We start from the raw sequence: 27,900 nt of genomic DNA, 5'->3' as shown, positions 1-27,900 counted from the left end.
TAAGGATGGCTCAGGACTGTGCAGTGTTTCATTTTGTTGTGCATAAGGTCACTATGAGTTGGAAGTGACTCGACAGCACCTAACAACAACAACACAAGAGACACACCTTAGACTCAAAGACACAAACTAAAACTCGAAGGATGGAAAAAATATATATCAAGCAAACAACAATCAAAAAAGAGCAGGAATGGCAATATTAACCTGACAAAATCAACCTTAAAGTAAAATCCACCAGAAAGGATGAAGGTAAGTGATTAAAGTGCCAATATATCAGGAAGATATAACCATAGTAAGTGTATATGCACCCAACGACAGGGCTCCAAAATACATAAACTCTTATGGCAATGAAAAGAGAAATAAACAGCTCAACAATAGCAGTAGGAGACTTCAACATATACTTTCAGTGAAGGACAGAACATCTAGAAGAAGCTCAATAAAGACAGAGAAGAACTAAATGTCACAATCAACCAACTTGATCTCATAGACATATACAAAACACCCCACCCAACAGCAGCCAAGTATACTTTCTTTTCCAATGCATGTGGAACATTCTCCAGAATAGACCACATATTAGGTCATAAAGCAAGCCTTAACAGAATCCAAAGCATCAAAATATTACAAAGCATCTTTTCTGACCAAAAAGCCGTAGAAGTAGAAACCAGTAACAGAAAAAGCAAGGAAAAAAATCAAATTCATGGAAACTGAACAACCTTGGCTCAAAAACTAATAGGTTATAGAAGAAATCAAGGACGGATAAATGAAATTCATAAAGTCAAATGAGAATGAAAACAATCCTACCAGAAACTTTGAGACACAGCAAAAGCAGTGCTCAGAGGTCAATTTATAGCAATAAATGCACACATCCAAAAAGAAGAAAGGGCCAAAATCAAAACATTAACCCTACAACTCGAACAAATAGAAAGGAAGCAACAAAAGAAGCCCTCGGGCACCAGAAGAAAGGAAATAATAAAAATTAGAGAAGAAATAAAAACAATTGAGTCAACAAGACCAAAAGGTGGTTCACTGAAAAGATTGACAAAATTGATAAACCACTGGCCAAGCTGAAAAAAGAAAAACAGGAGAGGAAGCAAATAACCCAAATAAGAAATGAGATGGGCAATATCACAACAGACTCAAACGAAATTAAAAGAATCATAACAGAATACTATGAAAAATTGTACTCCAACAAATTTGAAAACCTAGAGGAAATGGACAAATTTCTAGAAACATACTACCTACCTAAACTAACACAAACCGAGGTAGAAAAACTAAATAAACTTATAAAAAAAGAAGGGATTGGTAAGGAAGAAGTATCCCTATGTGCAGATGCTATGATCTTATATGCAGAAAACCCCAAAGAATCCACAAGAAAACTACTGGAACTAATAGAAGATTTCAGCAAAGTATCAGGATACGAAATAAACATATAAAAAGCAGTTGGATTCCTCTATACCAACAAACAGAACGTCAAAGAGGAAATCACCAAATCAATACCATTTACAATAGCCCCCAAGAAGATAAAATACTTAGGAATAAGCCTAACCAGAGATGTAAAAGACCTGTACAAAGAAAACTACAACACACTACTGCAAGAAACCAAAAGAGACCTACATAAGTGGAAAAACATACCATGCTCATCAGTAGGAAGAACTCAACACTGTGAAAATGCCAGTGCTACCCAAAGCAATCTACAGATACAATGCAATACCAATCCAAATTCCAACGACACTTTTGAATGAGATGGAGAAACAAAGCACCAACTCACATGGAAAGGGAACAGGCCCTGAATAAGTAAAGCATTACTGAGGAAGAAAAACAAAGTGGGAGACCTCACACTACCTGATTTTAAAACCTGTTATACCTTCATGGTAGTCTAAACAGCCTGGTACTGGTACAACAACAGATGCATAGACCAATGGAACAGAATTGAGAATCCAGACATAAATTCATCTACCTATGAGCCACTGATATTTGACAAAGGCCCAAAATTCACTAAATGATGCTGGCATAACTGGATATCCATCTGCAAAAAAACTGAAACAAGACCTATACCTCATACCATGCACAAAAACTAACTCAAAATGGATCAAAGACCTAAATCTAAAATCTAAAACAATAAAGATCATGGAAGAAAAACTAGGGACAATGGTAAGAGCCCTAATACATGGCATAAACAGAACACAAACTAACAATGCACAAAAGCCAGAAGAGAAACTAGATAACTGGGAGCTCCTAAAAAAAAATCAAACACACTCATCAAAAGACTTCACCATAAGAATAAAAAGATAACATACTGACTGGGAAAGAATTTTTGGCTATGACATAAAAAGGATCTCTAAAATCTATAAGATACTGCAACACCTCAACAACAAAAAGACAAATAACCCAATTAAAAAATGGGCAAAGGATATGAACATACACTTCACCAAAGACGACATTCAGGCAGCTAACAGATACATGAGAAAGTGCTCACAATCATTAGCCATTAGAGAAATGCCAATCAAAACTACAATGAGATACCATCTCACCTCACTCCTCACTAAGGCTGGCACTAATCCAGAAAATATGAAATAATAAATGTTGGAGAGGTTGTAGAAAGACCGGAACACTTATGCACTGCTGGTGGGAATATAAAAATGGTACAACCACTTTGGAAATCAATTTGGTGCTTCCTTAGAAAGCCAGAAATAGAACTACCATAGGATCCAGCAATCCCACTCCTTGTAATATATCCTAGAGAAATAAGAACCATCACACAAATAGATACATGCACAGTCATGTTCACTGCAGCAATGTTCACAATAACAGAAAGATGGAAACAACCTAGATGCTCATCAACAGATGAATGGATAAATTCGGTACATATACACAATGGAATACTATGCAATGATAAATAATGATGAATCTGCAAAATATCTCACAACATGGATGAATTATTCATGCTGAAAGCAATTAGTTGCAAAAGGACAAATATTGTATGAGACTACTATTATAAGAACTCAAGAGGTTTAAACACAGGAAAATATTCTTTGATGGTTACGAGGATGGGGAGGGAGGGAGACAGGAATTCACTAACTAGATTAAAAAAAAAAAAGTAGACATGAATCATCTCAGGTGAAGGGAAGGACAACACATAATACAAAGGAAGTCAGCACAAGTGGACTAAACCAAAGCCTTAGAAGTTTCCTGAATATAATCAAACACTTGGAGGGACAGAGTAGCAGGGTCTGGGGTTTGGGGACCATGGTATAGGGTTGCTATGAGTCAGAATCGACTCCACAGCGATGTTTTTTTTTTAATGGGTTTTCTAGGTCTACTGGCATAACAAAGTTTATTAAGAAAATGTTCTGCATCCCACTGTGGTGAGTGGCCTCTGGGGTCTTAAAAGCTTATGAGTGGCCATCTAAGATCCATCAATTCATCCTAACCCACCTGGAGCAAAGACATGAAGAACACCAAAGACACAAGGAAAACATTAGCCCAAGAGACAAAAGGGCCACATAAACCAGAGATTCCATCAGCCTGAGATCAGAAGAACTAGACAGTGCCCAGCTACAACAAATGACCACCCTGACAGGGAACCCAACAGATAGTCCCAGATGGAGCATGAGAAAAGTATAGAGCAGAACTCAAATTCATGTAAAAAGACCACATTTAATGGTCTGAGAATGGAGGGATTTCCAAAGCCATGGCCCCCCGATGCTCTGTTAGCCCACAACTAAGATCATTCCTGAAGCCCACTCTTCAGACAAAGATTAGACTGGACTATAAAACAAAAATTATATTCGTGAAGAGTGTACTTTTTAGTTCAAGCAGATACACGAGACCAAATACACAGCTCCTGTCAGGAGGCAGGATGAGAAGGCAGGAAGGGACAGGAGCTGGTTGGAGGGACACGGGAAACCTGGGCTGAAAGGGGGGACAGTGCTGTCACATTGTAAGGATTGCAACTAGTGTCACATAACAATACGTGTATAGATTTATGAGAAATTAACTCGAGCTGTAAACTTTTACCTAAAAGTACAATTTAAAAAAAAAAAAAACCTAAAAGAAAAAAAATTCGAAACCAAGGTAGAGAAGTGTTTAAGAGGATTATTCTATCTCGATTATCCATTGATCTAGATTCTGAATCCTCTAGTCTCTTAACATGTATATTATGCATGACCAACACTAAAAAAAAACCCCATTGTCAAGTGGATTTCAACTCATAGCAACCCTAAAGGACAGAGCAGAACTGCCCCATAGAGTTTCCAAGGAGCAGCTGTTGGATTCAGACTGCTGGCTTTTTGGTTAGCAGCCCGAGTTCTTAACTACTGCACTACCACGGCTCCAGCTGGCCAACACTAGAACATGCTATTTTCTGTGCAGGTAATTTGCAATAAAAATGATAAAATCAAACGTGGCTAAGATCTGTCTGTAATCATGGTAAAAGAATCTCAAATTGGGATCATCAATATTTTTCCAAAATGGTAAATATCTTTAATGCATCACCTTAGATAATATTTAGAACTATTAAATGTTCTCTTCAAAGTCAACTTACTGTATAATATTAAAACAGTCTCTCTAGCAAGAAAGTCTCAAAACGACGTAGGTCTTGGATGGAAGCTTTGATGCTAGAGATGAAGGATTAAGATCTATATTCAATTAATTTCAGAACAGAATTTTTAGTGCCTAAAAAATGAACACTAAGAAACCTACACTGTATACAGAAATTACTGTAGCAATAAGCACGTGTCCTTATGTGTGCACAACAGTCGCAGCAGAACAGAGCAGGAGACATCAGCCTAGGGCATGCTGTGGGAATGCAGCTTTGACAGACACTCCAGTTCCTCACAGGATAAGCCCCCAGGGTTGGTGATGCCTCTCTAGGATGAGGTCCTGACAAGTCCTTTAAGTGGACTTCTCCAGACTTCTCACCTTCAACCACATTACCTTCTAGTTTTGGCACAGTTGCAAAGACTTGTTTTACCTCACAAGCGTCTTCGTGCTACATTGTCCACAGTTTATATAATAACAACTGCATATCACACAACTGTTGTCCCTTTGCAACTCTGTAATGGTAACTGGCTGACCAGGCCCTAACTCGATACAGTCTATGTACAGCAGATAGCTGTTTCAGCCTGCCCAGCATCTATTTCTTCACCTGAATTTTTTTGGGGGGAACCACCTTCTTTCATTCTATGTGGTCCTGGTGGGACTGTCAGTCAAAGCCCCTGAAGCCATGGGGTAGGTGCATGAGTCTAGCTAAGGTAAATAGTGCACTGGGAATTTGATTCGTGAACACATGACTAAGAATAGAAAATACAGGAGATGAAATGCCTTGATGGCAGGGCCCTATAAGGACTGTTCCTCGGCTTCTGCAACGAGATTCATAAAGCTACTCTAGATCTCCTTCCTAAGGTTGTTGGACCAGCTTGTTCTTAGATGTATGAGTGATCCCATTCTGACAACAAATTCTGTTTTGCTTAAGATAGCCCAGATAAGTTTCTACTGCTTGTTATCCAAGGACTCCATCCGATCCATTCACTAACATCACTGATAGCTGTTCTCTAACACTGGAAAGCTGTAGCCTTTAACACCTTAATATGCTTGCTGTGGATTATACAAAACAGTTTTTAGGACAAAATACTAACATTTGTATCAAAAGTTTTTGAACAACCCTGGCCTGAGTTAACTTCAAATTTCTCTTCATCCTAAAAAAAAAAGACAGCATTCTTATGAGTGAATTGATGCATTTCTGCCAACAAAATAGTGACCACAAACATATTAATAAATTGGTTTTAGTCTCCCCCTTTCAAACGTATTCCAAGTAAAAAAGAAACATTATAAACACATGAAATTACTCTTTCCTTTCGTATATATAAATAAGAATGACAATTTTCTTTTAATAAAATACTTGTTTCTAAAAGAGAGAAATCACATCAGCCTGAAAGCACATTTCCCAATTCCTAGTCATAGTCACGCAAACAAAACCACCTCCTAAGGAAAACTGACTGGTGAGACAGTTAAGTTTGTGCTCTCAACTATGAAGACTTAAAATGCATTCACTCTTGCATCTTCTAACGAAAGCTAACCTACTTTCAGAGACAGCATAATCACAGTTACGGTAGTCCAGCTCCTAAATGAAAATGGGTGCTGAGTTACAATCTTCTGTAATAACCTAGATCAGCAACCTTTGAAAAAGGATCAAAAAGTATTTACATTACATAAATTCAAGACTTTATCTCAGGATGAAATGTTACACAGGTCTTCAACCTCCTTTAAAATGAAGAATATTGAAATAAAACCTTTCAGTCACAACCAGTCAGGTCTTTCACACAGAAATGTTTCTTAAATATCAAATTTCTCTTCACAGATGCTATGTCCATTTTCTTCATAATCTTCTCTTGTTACCACCATATCTTCAAAATCGTCATTCTCTGATATCAATTTTCCACCTTCCCAGGAATAAGTAATAGGGCTGAAAATAAAAGTAAAGGAATCCAGATGATTTTACAGAAAAACTAAAATGCCTGAAACATGAGTTAGTTAACTAAAATTTGGCAATCTCTACCCAACTTGATTTAACAGAAAATCATTAAAGGTCTGGAAATGACAGAAAGTTTGACACAAGCAGAGAAAACAAACAGGAAAAAGAATGTTGGTCATCACTTCAAAATAATAAATGTTCTTTTTTTCCCCTATGCACTGAATTTATGAACCCTGTATTTCTAATAAAAAAAACAATATAAGCAAAAGAACAAAAGATCCCTGAGGACAAACACTGCCATACCTGAATCTAAATTTTTTATGTGGCAAAGATATGTCGTTTTATTTATCTTCACGGCAACCCATGAGATGTCTATTATAACTCTCATAGACTTGGAATATGAAGTTCAGACAGGTTAAGTCTGGAATGAGAATTTAACCTAGGATTGTTTTCACAGTCTATGCTTTTGCCACTATACTTTGTTGCCTCTAATATGTAAAACATTTAGAAAAGATAAATCTAGTCCACTCCAACTCACGGTGACCCCAAGTGTGTCAGAGGAGAACTGTGCTCCATAGGGTTTTCAATGGCTGATTTTTCAAAAGTACATTGTCAGGCCTTTCTTCCAAGGCACCTCTGGTGGACGCAAACCTTCAACCTTTCAGTTAGCACCTGAGCACGTTAACCATCTGCACCATCCATGGATTCCCTGATGGTATTAACCCATTGCCACCGAGTCGATTCCGAATCATAGCGACCCCGCAGGACAGAGGAGACCTGCCCCATAGGGTTTCCAAGGAGTGCCTGCCTGGTGGATGTAAACTGCCAGCCTTTTGGTTAGCAACTGTAACTCTCAACCACTACGCCACCAGGGTTTCCTGATGGTATGTCTCCCTCAAATCTCTTATTCGTGGTTGTCTGTTCACTTTTTTAATACATAAATTCCTGTTTGCCTGTCAGTGAATATAAATTCTAATTACAGTGCCTTGTCTTGGAGGGGAGGGAGGGAGACTGAGGAGCTCAGGAAAAAGATGTACTAAGTTCCCTAGGGCCCTGCCTCATGAAAATTTTATTAAGCTCTTGATTTTAGCTAGAGTGCAGTGCCACAATCAGCTGCTCCCTTAAAAAAAAAAAAAAAAAAAAACTCTGATGCCTTTAAACCAAAAAACCAAACCTGTTGCTACTGAGTCAATTCTGACTCATAGCAACCCCATAGGATAGGATAGAACTGTCCCACAGAGTTTCCAAGAAGCCGCTGGTGGATTCAATCTACCGACCTTTTGGTTAGCAGCCAAACTCTTAACCACTATGCCACGAGGGCTCCATGAATGGACACGGCTGTTTCCAATTCAAGTCATGGCTCACCCATGATCTCCTGCTCTCCGAGATTAAAACATCTCTGGAATCATTCTTACAATTTTGGTTGTTTTCTCCCACCCTAATTTGGGATATGGATTTTCTTGTTCTTGTTTCTATAAAATATAATCTCATTTGTTTTCTAATTTTTAGAAATTCCTCCACATTTGTTTCATCCATGGTACACTTTTGTTTCCTAGAATCTTTATTTACAAAGGAAGAATACTGAACAGTATGACTGGTAAAGCCCTTCTTACAGATCTATAATTCATATTTAATTTCTTTACCTCTAAAGTGCAAAGAAATCTGCTTTTTCTCATAAAACAGAGGAGTGAGGTAGATATCAAACAGTTTTGAGTTTTTTTTCAAAGACTGAGTGAAAAAGTTCATTTAAAAATGTTTAGAATTAATAAAATTCCAAAACGACTTATAAATTGACATACCTTAATGATTCATTTCTTAAATTTATATAATCGAGAGACACTGTCAAGAAATGACATGTTTCAGATAAATAGATAATAATCTGATTGCTCTGCCAGTAAAAAATCTCTTAAGAACGGGGACTGAGTTACTAGGTGGAAGAGATCTGATGGTAGTTGAGCACCCATTATGTACCAAGCATTATGGTTGACATTTTACATACTTCATCCCACTTAATTCACTGAAATGTCAGGTTTATCATCATTTACTTTTTATAGAAAAGGAAAAGGAAGATTCAAGAGATGAAGTGAACCTGCCAAGGTGGTAGAACCAGGCTTTAAACTCAAGTCTGCCTGTAGACACCTTATCTACCAACAGACGTCCACGTTTTGTCTACATAAGTGAATACTTACTTTTCTGGCAGCACAACAGAAACATCATAATCTGTTGGAGTGAGACATCGAACCTCTGAGTAAACGCGATCCCTAAATCCAGGGAAAAGGGAGTTTCCTCCTGTCAAAACAATGTTCTTAAAAAAATGTGGCTGCATTTCTTTAAAAGAAAAAGGAGGAAGAGAAGAAAAAAGGCATTAGAAAAGCCGTTTACTTATTTTTCTGGAAAGATGGGGATGGGGAATTACATAAGGAACAATTAGAGATTACAGTTACTAGGTGGGACACTATACGATTTTTGAGGTCCATTCTAAGATTCTGTAATGAGGTTATAGTTTACACGAACAGACACATTAAATAAGGTGAAATATGGCCTCGTAGATATCTACCTTTGAAAGAAAAAGCTAAAGGTGAGAGAACAGAATTCTAGCTACTTATATATACTTGCAAGCTATACATAAATGAGTAACTTTCTAGTAGCAGACATTTGATAATTATAATCATTCTTCCATGAAATGCAGCGTGTCTTGTAGGATGAAAACGAGGCCCCCTTCGTGAAAGTTTAACTTAGGAGACCAAACATCCATGTTATCTCACTAATACGTATTTATTGTGTAATACTTAAATGTGACAGTGAGAAAGACTCATAATCTATAATAATTAAATTTAATATTCACACACTTATGAAGTTACATGATGACAAACATTAAGTGCCATCAGTGGTTGGCCAGTCTTAAAAGCCTACTAAGCACCTGGTGGCACAGTGGTTAAAAGGTCGGCTGCTAACCAAAAGGCTGGCAGTTCAAATCCACTAGCCGCTCCTTGGGAACCCTATGGGGCAGTTCTACTCTGTCCTATAGGGTTGCTATGAGTTGGAATCGACTCGACGGCAATGAGTAATGGTAATAGTAAGCACCACTGGGACGTCCATCAGAAATTAATTGGTACTGGTCATCCCACCAGGCATTCTCATAGTGCAGTGGTTAAGAGCTCAGCTGCTAACCAAAATGTCGGCAGTTCAAACCCACCAGCTGCTCCTTGGAGACCCTACAGGGCAGTTCCACTCTGTCCTATGAGGTCACTATGAGTCGGAATCCATATGACTCAATGGCAATAGGTTTGGTTTCTTTTTTTTAATTTCGCCATCCCATCACGTTTCTGTTCACCAAAACAAGGACAGAGCTCACCTCATATTGACAATGAGTCTCAAGACATGACATTACGTTAAAGCAGTACAGTATGGTATAAAATGTTATACACATCATGACTGCAACTTTATATAAAATGTGAAATTAACATGTAAACACTTATGAAAAAATTATGTTAAATTAATGGCATTATATTTCTTTTTCATCTTTTTTTAATGGGAGGAAAGCACATTGCTTGTGTTAGATTTTCTACAATGCCTAGACTGTTCTTTGTGAACGAGGAAGACACTTTGAAGATACAAAAGTACTCTGACACCCTAGAACATCATTTAATTAAAGTATGCTTCAGAAGAACCCAGAAATGACTGTGAAGTGCTACACTCCAATTTCATTAAAACTAACTTCCTGTATATTAGTCCAAATATAATAGAAAGAATGAGCCATTCTATCAATAGCTGAAAACTATTAAATTGCTAAGTTAAAAATTTCTATTCTGTTCAAATTTTGGTTAAATTAAAACTTTTCTAGAATAGATATGCAAGCTAAAACTCATGGAGAGATTAATTTCTTCAAGTTTAAATGGATCATATTGACTTTTCCTATATCATATTTGTAACCTGGGACCAATAAAGTAAGAATATGTAAAGTGTATTGTAAGATTTCGAAATCTCTGCAAATGAAACAGACTTGCATTTACCTGAAATTATTTAGAAGAAACAGATTATTTCTCCAAGGTTCTTAGAGATTAAGATTTTTTTAAAAAACATCATTACTCCTCAATATTTTACTGTAAGTATTTCCATACCTTCAGGTAAGTTCTGAATTGAGCAGACAATAGCTTCTGGAATTCCCATTTCTTGAATGCCTATGTCAGATGGATTAAAGAGTATTTCTGGAACAGCAAATCTCTCATTGGCTAGGCGAAGAATTTGTTCCCCAGATTTATATTTTCCACTTAACACCATTTCTTCCCTTGGCTTAAAGAAAAATAAGATCAAAAGTTTAAGCTATAGTACCTAGCTCACATGACTAACAGTAACTAGCAATACATAATACTAATATATTAACATGTTCTTCAAAGTTTCAAGATTCTCAAGTTAGAAAAATGTGGTTTCTCTCCTGTTGCCTACACCACACATACAAATAATTATTGACTCTAATAAGGCTGTTTCCCAAAGGACAATCTGGTTTTATTCCATGTATTTTAAATCAGAGAGAATGAAAGATAAAAGAGAGAGAACTTTATAATATACCTATGGTAATAGGGATACTCTAAATAAAAATATTGACTGTATGTCTTGTGTTCCTACCTCTACTTTCATTCCCCAATGTTAGATGTTTAGTGGACACTGTGGCTCTGTTCTATTAGGATTCCCTCTTTTCCTTGTGTCAAAATCTCACACCTTTAAATTTTTTTACTATTTATTCAATCTCTTTTCAAAAATTCAGTTTCCAAATGACTTATATAAATACACAGACTTTATTCTTGAGTGTTGTTGTTGTTGGGTGCCGTGGAGTCGGCTCTGATTCACAGGACCTTACGTGTAACAGAACAAGAGGTTGCCTGGTCCAGTAACTTGCAATTCCACCTTTGCATGAGGCCCAGGCATAACACATACTTTCAACAACCATCACTCACATTCTCGTTACTTATATCGTGCTAACCAAGCCCATTTTGTAGGAACCAGAAAAAAATTATCTCCTTCCACAACATTCTACATCATGAAAATAACAGTCCCTTTTCATTTTGTTGAGAATCATCAGCTCCTATACTCTAGTTTCAATTCTGGACATTCATTCCATTTGTACTCTACATGCAGTTTTCTTTCCGTAACAGAGTAAATCCCAATCCTTTTTCCAATCCAAAAACCAAACCCGCTGCCGTTGACGTGATTTCATCACGACCATATATGACAGAATAGAACTGCCCCATAGGGTTTCCAAGGAGTGGCTGGCGGATTCAAAGGGCCAACCTTTTGGCTACCACCCAAGCTCTTAACCACTGCGCCACTACGGCTCCCAGTGCTTTTTAAAGTATAAAAATAATTAAAATAGGTGAAAAAAATCAATAATTTATTGTTAAACAGTAATGTATATAGAGTATTACCAAAAAAAAAAAACCTGTTGCTGTTGAGTCGATTCCAACTCACAGCAACCCTACAGGACAGAGTAGAGCTGCCCCATAACAGTTTCCAAGGAGCAACCGGTGGATTCGAACTGCCGACCTTTTGGTTAGCAGATGTAGCTCTTAACCACTACGCCACCAGGGTTTCCATAGAGTATTACAGATTCCCTAATATAATCAGTTCCCTACCCTCTGTTCAGGGCTCCACTTCTTCAGAGAGGCTTTTCCTGACTTCTAAACAAAAGTTACCTCCCTCCTTTATTCTCTAATATCACCCTAAATTATCCTTCATAATCTGTATTGATGACCATCACATATAAAGTACTTTGCAGAGTAACCTGGTTCATAGTAAATATCCAGTAAATTCTTGATAAGGGCATGCAAGCCAACAACGTGCTGTTCATTGTACCAGGCGTTTTATATACATTCTCCCACTGAACTCTCACATAAGCCTGTAAGACACGCATGTTTTACTTTCATTATGATGCAACTGAGGCTCGGCAAGGTTACATGACTTACCCAAGGTCAGTCATCCAATAACCCACTACACTGCCACTCTTGACCTGGAATATGAATGATTTAGATTCTATCTTTTGGGAATTCCATGTGCAAAACATTATTTTTAAATAAAAATTCCCCAAAATTACAGAATATTCACAACACCCGAGGAAGAGCAAGAAAAACTATAAATCACATAATGATAAAGAGAAGAATATTATTCCTTTATATTTGAAATATCTTTCCTTCTCAGGCAGAGTGGAAAGCATTTCCTATAAATTAACAAATTCATATAAAACTGATATTGGCTTGGCTTAAAGGACATAACTCATTTTGTCAACCACCAAAATGGCTTAAGACAGATGCAGACTCAAAGAAATTCAGTAGACAAAACATTAGAGGTTATCTAGTCCTTACTCCTGATTTTATAGAAGAGGATCATGTGCCTTACCCAGGATCAAATATTAACTAGGGGAAGGTGTCAGGATTAGATATCCTTGTTGAATGTTAGTAACAAAGCCATTAATCATTAATAATATGTAATCCAGTACCGCAAGTAGTTTCTGTTTTTAAAAGTATAATTCCCAAAAGATTTTTGTTTTAAACACAGACGAATGAATTTTTAAGGCTTGCTGGGAGTTGCCATTTCAGTCACCATAGGGTGTGATTATTTCAGAGCCTTCATAAATTGAGGTCCCATTCCATCAAAGAAATGATCAGTTTAAATTACAATGGCTCTGAAGAAAGTGGTAATCATTAATTACGAGGTAATTTTCTCACTTAGGTCAGACAAGTTGCATTATACTTCAGTAGGTATTCTCTTTCTAATAAGAGATAAAACTAAAGTTTCTATCAGTTGTAATTGGTAACAATCTTACAGACCTTGTCATTATTGTTATCGTTACTATCCTTAGCACTAGAAAAATCAAGGTTATAACTTTTACCAAAGTATTTAAAAATATTCTTGAATAAATAATACCATAGTCCAAATTTTAGTAATATCTTAAGTACAATGGCTCTCAAATAAGGCTAAATATAATTCCTTTTCATTGTATGTAGTACTGCTTTTCTAATTTTGCAAGTATTTATCAGCTCTTACCTCAGTTGTACATCAGACAACAATGAAAACATTTTAATCAATGAAAACAAGTTAATCGAGTATTAAAAAACCTCAAAACAACTATATTTTAGGATTAATTTTAACATGTACAAAATATAACTTACTAAATCTTAAAAAATTCTTAATTACATATGCATGATTTAACATGGATTATGAATACAGTGTAAATTTTAAGATTGACAAAATAAAACATTAAACCATTCTTTCTGAATAAACATTAGATACAATATTCCATGATCTGATGAGAGTCCAGCCCAACTGACTCTGTCCACTAACTTGATATTAAAGTACATATTACATAGGAGAATCAGGAACCTGGAATCTATGCTGAGTTAACGAAGCACAGTCCGTAACCAGATTCTGTTCACAAGGTCAAAGACCAATAAGAGAATAGCTGCAAACAACTTCAGGTGGCTTCTGCCTTATTTCTCCAAAGACAACCCGCAGAGACAATGATGAGTAAAACATGGTGAACTGGGGGAACGACCACACCTCTGCATCTCACCGTGTAAGGTGCTGGTTTGAGAAACTAAGGTTTATGATTTGGCAAGGAAGAAACGGGCAAATTAGAGAACAATTAACGACAACATAGTATTTTATAATATGAATATATCACAATAACCAATAAACTGGGAAAGAAACAGGAGAGAAAGACTGGTGATTTCCAAACCTAGCTGATCACCTAATCATGTCAGAGAGATTTTTCTTTTCCTTTTAATTGGAGGCCCCCCAGGCCCTGTTTTAAACTTAGTGACTTGGCATTTCCAGGTACAGGACATAGAATATGAATTTTTTTTTTTTTTTAAGTGCCCCAGTTGATGCTAATGATCTGGGTTTGAAAAGTTTCAGAATCACTGAGGCTTTACTCAGGGTCCATCCCTGTAGAATGACGGATTACTTTACCACCAACCGTCAGTTTGTTGTACTACAGTGGCTTGTGTGTTGCTATGATGCTGGAAGCTATGCCACCAGTATTTCAAATACCAGCAGGGTCACCTATCGTGGAGAGGTTTCAGCAAAGCTTTCAGGCTAAGACAACTTGAAAGAAAAGCCTGGTGATCTACTGCTGAAAATCAGCCAATAAAAACCCTACGGATCATAACAGAATATTGTCCTAAATGGTGCAGGAAGATGGGCCCCCTAGGTTGGAAGGCACTCCAAATACACAGCAGCTGTGACAATGAACTCAAATATAGCAACGATCGTATATATGGCACAGGACTGGGCAACATTTCATTCTGTTCCATGTAGGGTCTCCATAAGTCAGAGCTGGCTCTACATCAACTAACAACAACATTACCACTATTAACTTGCTACAGTGCAATATATTCTCCACACGGTGTTTTATATCACTGGAGAGTGTGTTATGAGGATGATCAAATATGCCTAATGAGAAAGAGGTTTGCTATCTAAACGTTAGGGGCAGTTTTCCTTGTCTTGTAAAGCAGGAAAAAATATGTCTCCCATATACTAACTAGGATTTGGGCTCCCACAGTTTCTCTCCCCCAGATTCATGCCCAGAACAACCTGATACCCTAATTTTGTCCCAACCTCCACTTCTGAAAACCACCCTACATCTTTCCACAGAATTTGTTTCTAAGCACATTACAGGATGATTTCAATTTCCTAAGGCCACAGGTAGCTGCCTCTGAATTCTGATTTGTATACCGCTCAATATTTTTTTTTTTCAATAAACTGGCCAATAATTTTTTTTTGGATTTCAGGCATATAAAAGAGTATAGATTATATAAAAACTATGTATCCACCGACCAATTTAATACAACTTTACAGATAAACACTCCTTCCCATTTTTCTTTTTATCAAATACATGCATAGTTTTATACTTTTATTTCATATGTATTCCTAAACAACATAAATCATTATTCTGTACAGACCAAGACTGTACATATCCTCTAAAACTTTTTCATCAAACATTATGTCAATGAGATTTATCCATGCTGATGATATAGTTCTAGTCCAATTTCACTGCTGCTTATTATTTTATTCTGTTGTGTTCCATAGGGTTTTCAATGGCTAATTTCAGAAGCAGATTGCCAGGCCCTAGTCTGTCTTAGTCTGGGAGCTCCATTGAAACCGGTCTACCATGGGTGACCTTACTGTATTTGAAACATGGGTGGCATACCATCCAACATCATAGAGATATGCAAGCAATCACTGTATGACAAACTGACAGATGGGAAACCCTCAGTGAGATAGATTGGCACAACAGCTGCAACAATGGACTCAAACACACCAACAATCATGAAGACGGCACGGGATCAGGTAGCATTTTTCCTGTTATACATGAGGTCACCAGGAGTTGGAGCCAACTCGATGGCAATTAACAACATTATAGTATTTTATGATACGAATACATCACGATTTAGTCTTCTTCCATTAGTGGGCACTTAGGCTGTCCCCAGTTTTTCACTCTTTTAAAATATACTGCAATGAATATTATCATGTCTCCTTGTGCAAATGTGCTTATGTTTCTGACCAAAGATTCTTAACTGACCAACAGTCCTTAACAACCAGCAACTAGAAACACGAACTTCATATCTACTCAAACACAGAACTGATAACTGATCTGAGCTGATCAGAGATAAGGAAAAATTATTTTGACATCCAAGATAAACTGCTTCTCAACCCTTTGAAAGTGCATTGGGTTTTACCCTTTTCAACTACAATCTAATCATATCAGACTAAACATGAGTAAAATTCCACCCTGGGCCAGCTATATCAATAATTTCACAACAGGAAAATAATTTTTAACTGGATTCAAACTATTAAGTAAACAGAAAGGTTAACCATAATATAATAATACTATTTAGCTCCAGATTTGTCCCATGTACTAGAAGTTCTTTTTCTAAGTTTAGTGAGAAATCGATTAACCTAATATATACACTTGTGCCTGCAGAAACTGCTGCCAGGAAGGCAGTCGACAACTCTCCTAGACCCTGCCAATCCCAGCTGAATGTGAAATGATTTTCAAATCCGACTCAGGTGGTAACTTGAAGAAATACCATTAAAGATTTTTAAAATTACCTTACAAAAGCCCTTTTTAATTGTACTGAAATCAGGCAAAACATAGTCTATCATTACTGTATTTTCTTCTCCTTTCAACCTGCAAAACAAAATAGAGACTTAACATAATATTTTAACCATGTGTAACACCACCCAAAAATCAACGTTCCAATTCTTAGATCACTAGTATATACTTTGCGATATCCATGTCTCTATAAAAATCCTGAGACACATAGCATACGTCTTCTTTTACTTGATTAATCACATGTGTTTCATCCATAACATGTAGTTGCCTAAAAAGAAACAAAAAATGTAACATTTGAAATGGAAAAAATTTAAATACAGCTTCCAATTACCATTTAAATTTTTTTTTCTGAAATTAAAATTTCAGGTAAGTGATTTAAGATGTTCAATTCTTGAACGTGTACAATATTTTAACTCTTGCTTTCATTATCTTATTTAACCCCAACATTATCCCTCTTACACCAGGTGTTAGTCTAGTTTAACAGTAAAGAAACTGAAAGCAGAGATGTTACATTTCTTTCAAAATAATAAGGCTTATCTGACTAAAGAGCCAACTATCCCCCAGCCCCCTACCATTCTGAATAGAATTCTTCTAAAATGCCTTAACTCTTTGCACTTTCTTTTCTGATTATCAAAGTACTATGAGTCAGTACACCGTATTTGGCACAGAGTAGATATTTAATAAATACTTGAATGAATCAATGAAAACACAGGTTAACTGTAGAAAATGAAGATATCTAAAGAAATAAGCAAAAATGTGAGGCTGTTTAATATTTTTCTCTGTACCCAGATTTTACAACATACTACATATTTTTTATGTTTTAAACATTATCTCATGAATATTTTCTTATGCTATTTCATATTCTTTAAAAATACTATTTTTACTGCGTTATAATATTCAATCAGATGGATCTACTGAGATGTACCTACCAATTTTTCTAATGTTGGAAGATCAAAGAGGAAAGATACTGTTGTATTTAGGAACATGGGCTTTGGAGTCAGAGACCTAAGTTTGAGTCACAACTTAGTGTTACTTGAACTCTTTGAGACTTAATCTTTTCTACTCTAAAAAGGTGGTAAGACCACCTACTTCTCAGGGCTTTAAGAGTTATTCTTGTCATACATGTAAAATGTTTAGCATAGTCCCTGTATTCAGTAAATAAAAAAACATTATTATTGCTTCTATCTTTTTGATTCTGCAAAAAAAAAAACTTCATATCCACCATATTTCATCTTCTCTAAAATGCACAATGTACCAATGAGAAGAAAAAAATTCTGCTAATTAATAAACTATGATACAATTCTAAAAAAAAAATTCTAAATAATTGGAAGAGTCATCCCAATTTTAGAAGTTTAAATGTAGAAAAGTGCAGCCCAGAATCAATGAAATACAGGTATCTTTATCCATACCTCTGATTATCTTTTTATTATTAATTCACACCCTGGGACACAGAATATAAGTATTTTTAGTTTCTTGGTATATTGCCAACCTGTTTACCAGAAAAGTCTCATAAATTATGTGCCAACCAGCAGTGAATGAGAATGCCCATATCACAAATCTTCAAGAGCATCACCTTTTGAAAAAAAATTCTATTAATCTGGATTATAAAACGGTACTTTAATTTGCATTTTCTCTCTTAAGAAGTCAGTGCTATGAGGGAGAGGAATTCTTACCTCTTTTGTTCACATATGTCTCACAATCTCCTAAATAAATGCTCAATAAAGATTTGCTGAACTGAATCTATGATCACTACAGGTGTTTAACATTTTTAGTCTGAGAATGATCCATTTACGTCCTTTGGCTGCATGTTACTCTCGAAAAATTATCTACTTGTGCCACTGAACATTTGTTTTGAGAATTTTCTAACCATTTTATATTCCAAAAAAGCCAAAGCCACTGCCATCAAGTCCATTTTGACTCATAGGGACCCTATGGGACTGAGTAGAAGTGCCCCATAGGGTTTCCAAGGAGCATTTGGTGGATTCGAACTGCTGACCTCTTGGTTAGCCACCAAGCTTTTAACCACTGTGCCACCATTTTATATTCGGGTAGTGTTTTTCTTACGAATTGATAACAGCCCACGATATATTGAAGATAACAACCCTGTTTCATATTTGTTTCAGGTTTATTTTTCAGGTGTATGTATGCCTTAGTTTTGTTTACAAAGGTTTGTGATGTACATAGGTTTAAAATTTTTAGTAAAATATAACCGTTTCTATATTTCTTCAACTGTTTTTATGCTTAGCAACTTAAATATTTTCTTCTTGTGGTTTTATTTTTACATTTACATCTTAAATCCACTTGAATTTTAGTGTATGAGGCAAAGTAAAATTTTTTAATATGATTTTTCCCTAATCAGCTAACTTTCCATGTATCCTTTCCTGAATCATTACTTTCCTCCTCATTGGTTTCTGATGTTTTCTTTAGCTTATATCACTTTTTTTTTTTAGATATAATGTTTGATTCAGGATTAATTATTCAGTCTCACCGATCTGTCAGTTAATTCTTATGCTACTAGCACTTTAAAATGTTTTACCATTTACTAGGCAGTCTCTTTTCACTATTATTCTTTTTCAAAAATATTTAAAATTTTTTACCAGCTTGTTTTTCAAGTTCTATTTTAACGGCCTTGATTTTTTAAATATATGATTTTTTTTTCATTTAGCATGGAGGAGTGACTAAGTGTACAGGCTCTGGAACCATGCTGCCTGGGATTTGGCTATTGTTCACATCTGGCTCAATCTTCTCTCCGTTTCCACTTTGCTGCTTCTAATCTGACTGGGCTGGGGAGCTGTACATCCAAGCAAATTGAAACTAAGCCCGCTTCTATTTGGTTCTGCAATGAATATCATTCACATAATCATAATATTGTAATGCTATTTATTATGTTTTTATTTTCAGAATTAATCTATAAGCAAGTCAAGAAAGATTCAACTATGTTTAAAGTATAAATGTTACAAACCTCAAAAACTTAAAAGTAGTGACACAAGACTATGGTTAATGGAAAAAGTCAGTCTCAAAAGGGTACATACCATATGATCCCATTTCTGTAACATTCTTGAAATGACATATAGCACAAAAAAACCCAAACCAAACCTGTTGCTGTCGATTCCAATTCATAGCAACCCTATAGGACAGAGGAGAACCACCCCACAGTGTCTGCAAGGAGCGGCTGGTGGATTCGAACTGCTGATCTTTTGGTTAGAAGCCAAACGCTTAACCACTGCACCACCCGGCCCTGACATACAGCATAAAAAAAACTAAACTCACTGCCGTCAAATCGATGCCGACACATAGCGACCCTACAGGACAGAGTAGAACTGCCCCATAGAGTTTCCAAGGAGTGCCTTGTGGATTCAAACTGCTGACCTTTTGGTTAGCAGCTATAGCACTTAACCACTGCGCCACCACGGTTTCTGACATATAGCGTAAAAAAAAAAAAAAAAGGGAGCAAAGGGATACTGACAGTATCATACTGTCCAAAGTTAAAGTGTCAAGAGATTGAGATTTAAAACCTATTTACAATGTTAAACATAACACAACAAAAAATAATCACAAATTTAGGAGGCAAGAGAAGAGTGGGAGGTGGCTAAATGCACTAAATTTTCCATCTTTTAGTGGACAGTCAACTAATATTGGTTAATCAAGAAACAGAAATATCAATATGCTATTAAGGCGTATAGAAATAAAAAATAGATACAGCTCAAATATTATGCTCTCTGTGGAGTGTAAATGAAGTAAGGGCCAGAAGGGGAGATTTATTTTCCTTTTAGACTCTGACTTTCTTACATGTGTTTTCAATGTTTTTACCATATACAATATTTATAATTTTAGTATTATGAACAAATTAACCACCTCCCCAAAGAATGACACGCTATATATAAGTGAAATACTATATGTATTACAGTAACAGTTCAGAATTCAACCAAATTTAAATATTTCCCACTTGTTTTTAGTATCTAGAATTTGGAACACTCTTTTGAGGTGATTAATACCATCGTACATGCTAGAAAGCTTTCCAATTTGAACATCATTAGTATTTAATATGTAATACAGAATTACATCCTGGAGATAGAACTAAAGGTAACAAATAATTTTAAAGTACTTTAAAAAGTGCATCTTCAGAACCCGTTCCTCCCAAAGAATCAAAGCTGAGATAAACTTTACCTGTAAGAGATGATCTCCTTTAGGTGATTCGTTAAGAGCTTTCCTCCCACATTTATCCTAAAAAAGGAGAGTTCAGCTCTGGTTCAGTTATGACATATTTAATTCAGTTTCATCCTAAGAAATAGCAAAAATCAAATCCAACGCACCGAATAATTGCTTCTTTTTTCTTTTTACTTCTACAATAAGGAACAATATGTGTAAAAGAATATCCACTATCTACAATGATGCAGCATAATTCTGAAGGATTATCTCGGAAATACCTATGTGCACTGAGAGCCCCAGCTACAAGAAAAAAAAAGAGAGAAAATTACATTTGATAAATACGTAACACTAATTTAAAGCAATAAAGAGAAGTAGCAAACTAAGACAAGCACAGAGACAAAAATTTTCCCTTTATTTATTAAAAAAAGTCAAAGTAACAGCCATAACGGTCACAAAATCTTTGTAGTGTTTAAACTTTAAAACATCACACGTATGTAGTAAGTATGATAAAAAGAACAGTGATCAATTTTTAAAAGTAAATTTTCACGTCATAGCTAATAGTAGTTAATTTAACAGCAACTAATTTTTACTGAGCATTTATTACACACCGGGTTGTATTCTAATCTCTGTATGTTGAGTGTGTGTGTTTTCATCCTCACAATCCCATTTTACAGATGAGGAAACTGAGGTACAGAGAAGTTAAATAGCATGTCCAAGGTGACATAATTAGGAAGTGGCAGGGCCAGAATTCCAATCTAAGCAGTGTGGCTCCAGAGCAGGGTTTCTCAACCTCAGAACTACTAACATTTTGGGCCATAATTCTTTATTGTGTACTGTTCTGTGCACTGGAGGACATTTACCAGCATCCCTAGCCTCTACCCATTAGATGTCAGCAATATCCTCCCTGTTAATACCACCAAAAATGTTTCCAGGCCATCCTCAAATGTCCTCTGGGTGGCAAAACTACCCAAGGTTGAGAATCACTGTTCTACAGACTGAGCTATTAACCATCATATTATATTGTTGCTTATATAGACTTATTTTCTGTAAGCTAAATATTTGAACACTGGTTATTTTTCACAGATGAAGTAAAATTCATCATACATAATCATGTGATGGAGTCCTAGCCTTTAATAAACTTGTTTTTGGATGATATTTCAGCAACAATAATCTTTCAGAGATTAGAAATGTATGGCTACTAACTTAATTAAGGAAAAATATCTGACTAATCAAAAGAACCAATGAGAGGGGTCTGACTAGATAAACTCTAGTTGAAAATTCCATATTTTATTTTCTTCAAATCTAAAAGAATGCCACCCAGTATTCTAGGATTTTAAGTGTTTCTTTACCCTATTCATATCCATATTCAAGTAACTCTATTTCATTCAAAACTTTAACTCACCGTTTACTCTTAATACTGCTTGGAACTGGTATTCCTCAAACAGGATTTCATTCATTGATTCTTGGATTGAAGTGAAGTTAAAATATGGCTCTGTGATGATAATGTTAGTATCTAAAAAGTCTACCTATGGGAGAAAAAAAAATTTCGTAACTTTGTAGTGATAATTATAAAAACTTGTTTTATATACATAAACAAACTTATTTAATCCTCACAATAATCCTACAAGGTTAGTCTTATTATTGTCCCCATTTAAAAGATGAGCAAACTGAGACACAAAGGGTTGCATAAGTTACCAAGGCTCATATGGGTAGTGACATAGCTAGGATTATGCAGGGAGTCTAGTTACAGAATCTATATGCTTGACTACCATGTGCAATTTTATCTCCATAATGGCAGCACTAATAAAATGGTCCTGTTAAATTGTTTGAAGAGAATTATGCAAAAGTAATGAGTAAAATAACTACACGTATCACAGCCATTTTTTTTCCCAACTAAGCATTTTTTTTAATTGTTGCACTTTAGATAAAGGTGTACAGAACAAACTCGCTCCTCATTAAACAACAAAAATATGAAACACCTTATGAATTTGCATGTCATCCTTAAGCAGAGGCCATGCTAATTTTCTCTGTATCATTCCAATTTTAGTGTATGTGCTGCTGAAGCAAGCACTCAGAGCTGTTTTTAAAAAGGAAAACGTGAGAAGCTTTAGGATATTTAAAGTTTACGTAATTCTCTCCCATACCTCCTGAGAAGCATTAAAACTTAAACATTCTCTCCATACACCCATAGTTACAGCAGACATTAAAAGCACAAAATTCTCATTTTGTAACATTCACACGTTCAGACACGTAGTCAAGAATATTTTATCATGAAAATAAAAGTGAGATAGTGAGTTGGTCTAATAAAATTATTAGAAATCTGAAGTACGATTTTAACCCTGAGTTGCATACAGACTTTCTCTGTTCAACCTCTTTAGAACAGAAATTCTATTCACTTACATTTAGAAAATCAAAGCCAGCTACACTAAATTACAGTGATTTAAATATATACTAGAAACAAATCTGTAAGTCTATAAATCTTAAAACGTAAGTTCTCACTTCTCATTTGAATAAGACATGGAAATAGAGTTTGAATACATACTCCGGTCTGTTACCTGATACATTTCTTTTCCAAAAAGATAATCCCAAACTTGTCTCTGAACATCCCAGTTTACCAAGTAGCCCTAAAAAAAGTTACAAATCATCAAGAGTATCTGAACAATTTTTAAAAATCAAAGATTAATATATTGCAAATCATTGATTTCTCTTTATGCTTATTTTCTCCAGTCTAATGCTGTATGAATTACAAACAATCATATTGGCATGCTTTTCTCCTTTTAAAGGTCAAAAACATTATACAAATTATTAATACCAAACTTTCAAGGGTTCAAAAGACAGACCAATATGTACAGATGCCTCTTTACACTTATTTTTTTACATTAACGCAGTCAGCTCATTTGGCTTTTAAAATAAACAAGATTCAGTACCTGAATCAGTAACTAAATGATGGTCATTTGTTTTTATCAAGATAATTTAATTTCACTTTTTGGTTTTAACAAGATCTTAGTTAAAATTTAAATCACCTTTTCTTAGAGATCTAAAAATGTTCCCATACATACTTACTAAGTCTCATAAATTGAGATCTACAGTGCTAGAAATGACACATAACTGGATTACCTTCTGAAAAGGAAGGATGTAAAAGAGTCCAGAAGGGTCTTTAATTTCATCTATCTGGTTAGCAGTAAAGGTTTTGAGACGTGCTGTTTTTGACCTAAACTGACAATTAGGAATAACCCTATAAACAAAAAACAACAGAATTATTCCCAAAACACTTATTCCCCAAAATACATTTACTGATGCCAAAATTAATACACTGGAAATCTGTGTTTCTCATTCTGTCTTCAAATAAAAAAAAATCCCCCCCTTTTTTTTAAGGTTCTAGTATGTATCAGGCTCTGTGCCAGACCCTTGGTCTTTCGCAAAGTAATCCTCAAGAAATCTTTACAGGCGGGTATTGGAATCGCCTTGAATGGTTGGTTGTTGGTTACTGATTCCACCACTGCATAGCTGGGAACCAGGATCCAGGTAAAGGTGCTGGTCTTTCCGGCTTTCATGTGGAAATCCTTTCAACCACTCGGGTAAAAGAATCGCAAGTTCAAAATTCTGGCCATAAAATTATTTCCATGAAACCAACGTTTTTCAGTATGCAAGATGCCACAAGGTACAGAAGTAAGTAGTTTTAAATGACTTCTGCTCACCATGAGCTTACAGTCTGGTTAAGGAAGATAAACTACAGCCATTATCAATCACACACATACACATAGATGAGAACACTGGGATAATACTGTAAAAATGTTTTGTACCTACTTATTTCACCTACTACACTGTCAGCATTTTCTCTGTATGTTTAAGAATTCTTTGAGCAGAATATTTTAAGAAGTTGCATTGTATTCAATCTTAGGGCTGTATAATTTAACCAACTTGTTATTCTTGATTACTTAGCTTGCTTCCCTCCCCCTCCCCTTTTTTATTAATTTGCTACCATACGCAACATCTATAAAGAATATATAACATCCTTCTAGTTATTTTCATCAAGCACCTGTAATTAACTCCTTACGTAACTGACAAGAAACAGAATTGCCACATCATAGGATACAAACAATGATACACATCGCCAAAATATTTTCCAGAGAGACTGTACCAATCTACATTCCTAAACAGTTGGACTGCCTCCTTAAAAAAGAAAAGACCCCGAACATCCTTTTAGCTCAGGAATGAAGTCACTTCTGAGGTTCACTCTTCAGCCAAAGATTAGACAGTCCCATAACACAAAACGAGTCCAAATGGGCACACCAGCCCAGGAGCAGGCAAAGACAAGGAGGCAGGAAGGGACATGGAAGCTGGTAACGGGGAACACAAGGCCGAGAAGAGAGAGTGTTGACATGTCGTGGGGTTGGCAACCAAAGTCCCAAACGATATGTGTATTTTTTAATGAGAAGCTAGTTTGCTCTGTAAAACTTCGTTTGAAATACAAAAAATAAATAAATAAAAGAAGCAAAGGAGAGGGTGTTTTTCCAAGTGTCCAGAGGGACTAAATACAGAATCTTCAAGGTCTCTAGACATTAAGAAAATGGTTTTAGACTTTTCTGGGCCACGGATCCGTTTGACGATCTGGTGAAAGCTATAATCGCGTCTCCAGGAGAATGCCTACACATCCAATATGCGGCCCACAATTCCCGAGGATTCATGAACTTTGTTTACAGATCACTCTGTCAAGAAAGGAGTCTTGGTGGCGCAGTGGTTAAGGCCTTGGCTGCTAACCAAAAGGTCAGCCGTTCAAATCCACCAGCCCTCCTTGGAAGCTCTATGAAGCAGTCCTACTCTGTCCTATATGGTCGCTGAGTCGGAATCGACTCAACGGCAACGGCTTTGGTTTTTTTCGTTTGCTGTCAATAAAAGCTTCTCTAGAAGACTGTTAGGTAGGCTATTTCCTGTTACGAACGGAAACACACATCCTTCTTCCGGGGCAGCACAGCCCAAAGTTAAAAGCAAAATCAATTCCAGTTCAAAGCATCCCTACCCCCACACCTCCAAGCCCAGTATCCCTTTGGCTCAGGTTAGGGCCGCGCAGGGGCGCCTGCAGTTCACCGATGTCCTAAGATAAAGCCTGGCGTGTGAAACTACGTAAACACTTACGAGACATTTTCACGACTGTAACCGATTTTGGCGTTGTAGGCTCCGTTATCCAGCACCAAGGTTGTCATTTTAGCACAAGCACACACCCACTGCTACGGCTTTCCCTTCCCGACCCTTCTGTTCACTCTTCTTCCGGCTCTCTGTGGTTTGCTTGGGCGGGACGTTAGGACGTGTTTCCGGTCTCCTTAACAACGGAGGACGCCGGAAGCCAGAGACTGGACGCGGAGGACTGTGTCCGCGAGTGTCATACTATGCTTCTAAGCCTAACTTGTTTAGAGTGGTGGGGAGATCTGACAAGATTGGAAACGGCTAAGTGCCTTTCGCCCATTGCGTATTTGTCCTTTACTTCGCAGATCGACTTACTCATGCAAGTTTCTTGTAACCCTTGTAGACAGCTTTTTTTTTTTTTTGTCTTCAAATAGTATTGTTCAGACAGTAACATTCTTGAGGAATAGAGTGCAAAACCATACGCACTGTGAAACTGTGTATGAGATCTCTCCATTCTCATCCCCTTCCACTCCCTGTGCAACTGAAAGATCCACCCACTGTGAATCATACATGTGCTGTTCTGTAAACCCGTCTTGCTTTCTTCCTCACACTTGCACTTCCACTCACCTCTTTCCTGGACTATGCCTACTTGCTCTTCAGGACAGAGTTCACGCGTCTTTCTCATCTAAGAAGGCTTCTAGACATTTGACACTCTCCCTCCTCGTTCCCCTTCCTGGAATTAGGCTCCCGTCCTATGGGATCGGTATGAGTGGGAATGACTCCACGACAGTGGGTTTTTTGGTTTTCCTACGTGCTGCTGTAATAGTCCGGGCTAACCCCTGTATATCATAACGGTTAAGAGGATCAGTTTGGGCTTCACATCCAGACTCTGCCACAAAATGGCTGTGTAACCTTGGGTGATGATGATGATAATGGTTAATACTTAGACAACATTTACTGCTTGCAGGTGCGCTCTTCTAAAAAAATTTTTTTTTAAGCTTCTAAAGGCTTTATATTTTCAACATCTCTATGAGGTAGGTTGTTGTTAGGTGCCTCGGAGTTGATTCCAACTCATAGCGACCCTATAGGGCAGAATAGAACTGCCCCATAGGGTTTTCTAGGATGTAATCTTTGCAGTAGCAGATATCCAGTTCTTTCTCCCCATGAGGCAGGTACTATCATTGAAATCAAAGAGGTCGTGGTTAAGAGTGCAGCCTCTGAAGTCAAATTCTTGGGTCAAATCCTAGCACGTTAGTTAACCTCTCTATGCCTTAGTTTCCTCATCAGTAAAATGGAATAATATTAATAATATTCCCTTACACAATTGTTTTATGAAGAGTAAATGACAAATTCAAGTACCTGGCAGTTATATCATCATCATCGTCCCTTACCATATGATCATCCTCTGTTAACTTGCTTAGATGGCAAACTCCTTGGGATCAGGCATAATATTTTATTGGTGTGTATACGTATCCCTTTGTAGGAGCCCTGGTGGTACAGTGGTTAAAGCCCTCATCTGCAACCAGAAGGTTGGCAGTTCAAACCCATGAGTTGCTCCATGGGAGACAGATGTGGTAGTCTGCTTCCGTAAAGATTACAGCCTTGGAAACCCGGTGGGATTGTTCTAATCAGTTCTATAGGGTCACTGAGTCAGAATCCACTGGAAGCAATGGATTTGGTTTGGTATATCCCTTCCTATTCAAAAGTTCGTTGAATGTCCAAAGTTAACTGTGTCCAAATTTACTCTATTTAATCTAATGTTAAAGTGGTAAGATGACTTACTCCAAACACGTAAAGACTATTTTATCAAACTTACCTTATAGAGCAGCTACCATTTCATTTCTCTCTCACCTTTCAAAATGTGCTCTTTCAATCCTGTGTCTCTCCTAATTAGCTGTTTCTCAGTTAGGCTTCTCATTTTCTTTTCCTCGCCTGCTTACATACTCCTTCATAAAGATCATTCTTGGCTCTGGCTTCAGCTATCATTAAATACTAATAAATCCTAAACCAGAATTTCCACTACCAACTGTAACCTGAATGTCTCCACCAG

At 36.6% G+C, this 27,900-nt stretch overlaps 1 protein-coding gene and 1 non-coding gene across 3 annotated transcripts in view; both read right to left on the bottom strand.

Annotated features, from left to right (window-relative positions):
* ACTR6 (actin related protein 6) overlaps positions 1-25,990 on the bottom strand; it is a 37,158-nt gene extending 11,168 nt beyond the window's left edge. The window contains exons 1-11 of one of the 2 annotated variants that reach the window (XR_007517354.1): positions 25,863-25,990; positions 23,844-23,961; positions 23,282-23,350; positions 22,129-22,252; positions 20,891-21,026; positions 20,745-20,801; positions 16,747-16,845; positions 16,574-16,652; positions 10,591-10,762; positions 8,659-8,797; positions 5,634-6,460 (exon numbers count right to left, since the gene is read on the bottom strand). Coding sequence is in view for 1 of the 2 variants with exons in the window: in XM_049884157.1 (XP_049740114.1) it covers positions 6,331-6,460; positions 8,659-8,797; positions 10,591-10,762; positions 16,574-16,652; positions 16,747-16,845; positions 20,745-20,801; positions 20,891-21,026; positions 22,129-22,252; positions 23,282-23,350; positions 23,844-23,961; positions 25,863-25,930 (1,191 nt within the window). In the remaining variant the exon portion in view is untranslated. Of the gene's footprint in view, positions 1-2,167; positions 6,461-8,658; positions 8,798-10,590; positions 10,763-16,573; positions 16,653-16,746; positions 16,846-20,744; positions 20,802-20,890; positions 21,027-22,128; positions 22,253-23,281; positions 23,351-23,843; positions 23,962-25,862 lie in introns of those variants that run through there. The other variant, XM_049884157.1, reaches the window with a different exon arrangement.
* LOC126076624 (U6 spliceosomal RNA) lies at positions 22,691-22,797 on the bottom strand. Its single transcript, XR_007517551.1, has one exon. It is a non-coding gene; the product is annotated as a U6 spliceosomal RNA (small nuclear RNA).
* Positions 25,991-27,900: the final 1,910 nt, after the last annotated feature.

The sequence above is a fragment of the Elephas maximus genome, chromosome 4 (assembly GCF_024166365.1).
Source record: "Elephas maximus indicus isolate mEleMax1 chromosome 4, mEleMax1 primary haplotype, whole genome shotgun sequence".
Taxonomy (NCBI): Eukaryota; Metazoa; Chordata; class Mammalia; order Proboscidea; family Elephantidae; genus Elephas; species Elephas maximus.
The sequence above is the reverse complement of the archived record's forward strand: the minus strand, read 5'-3'. Positions and strand labels throughout refer to the sequence as shown.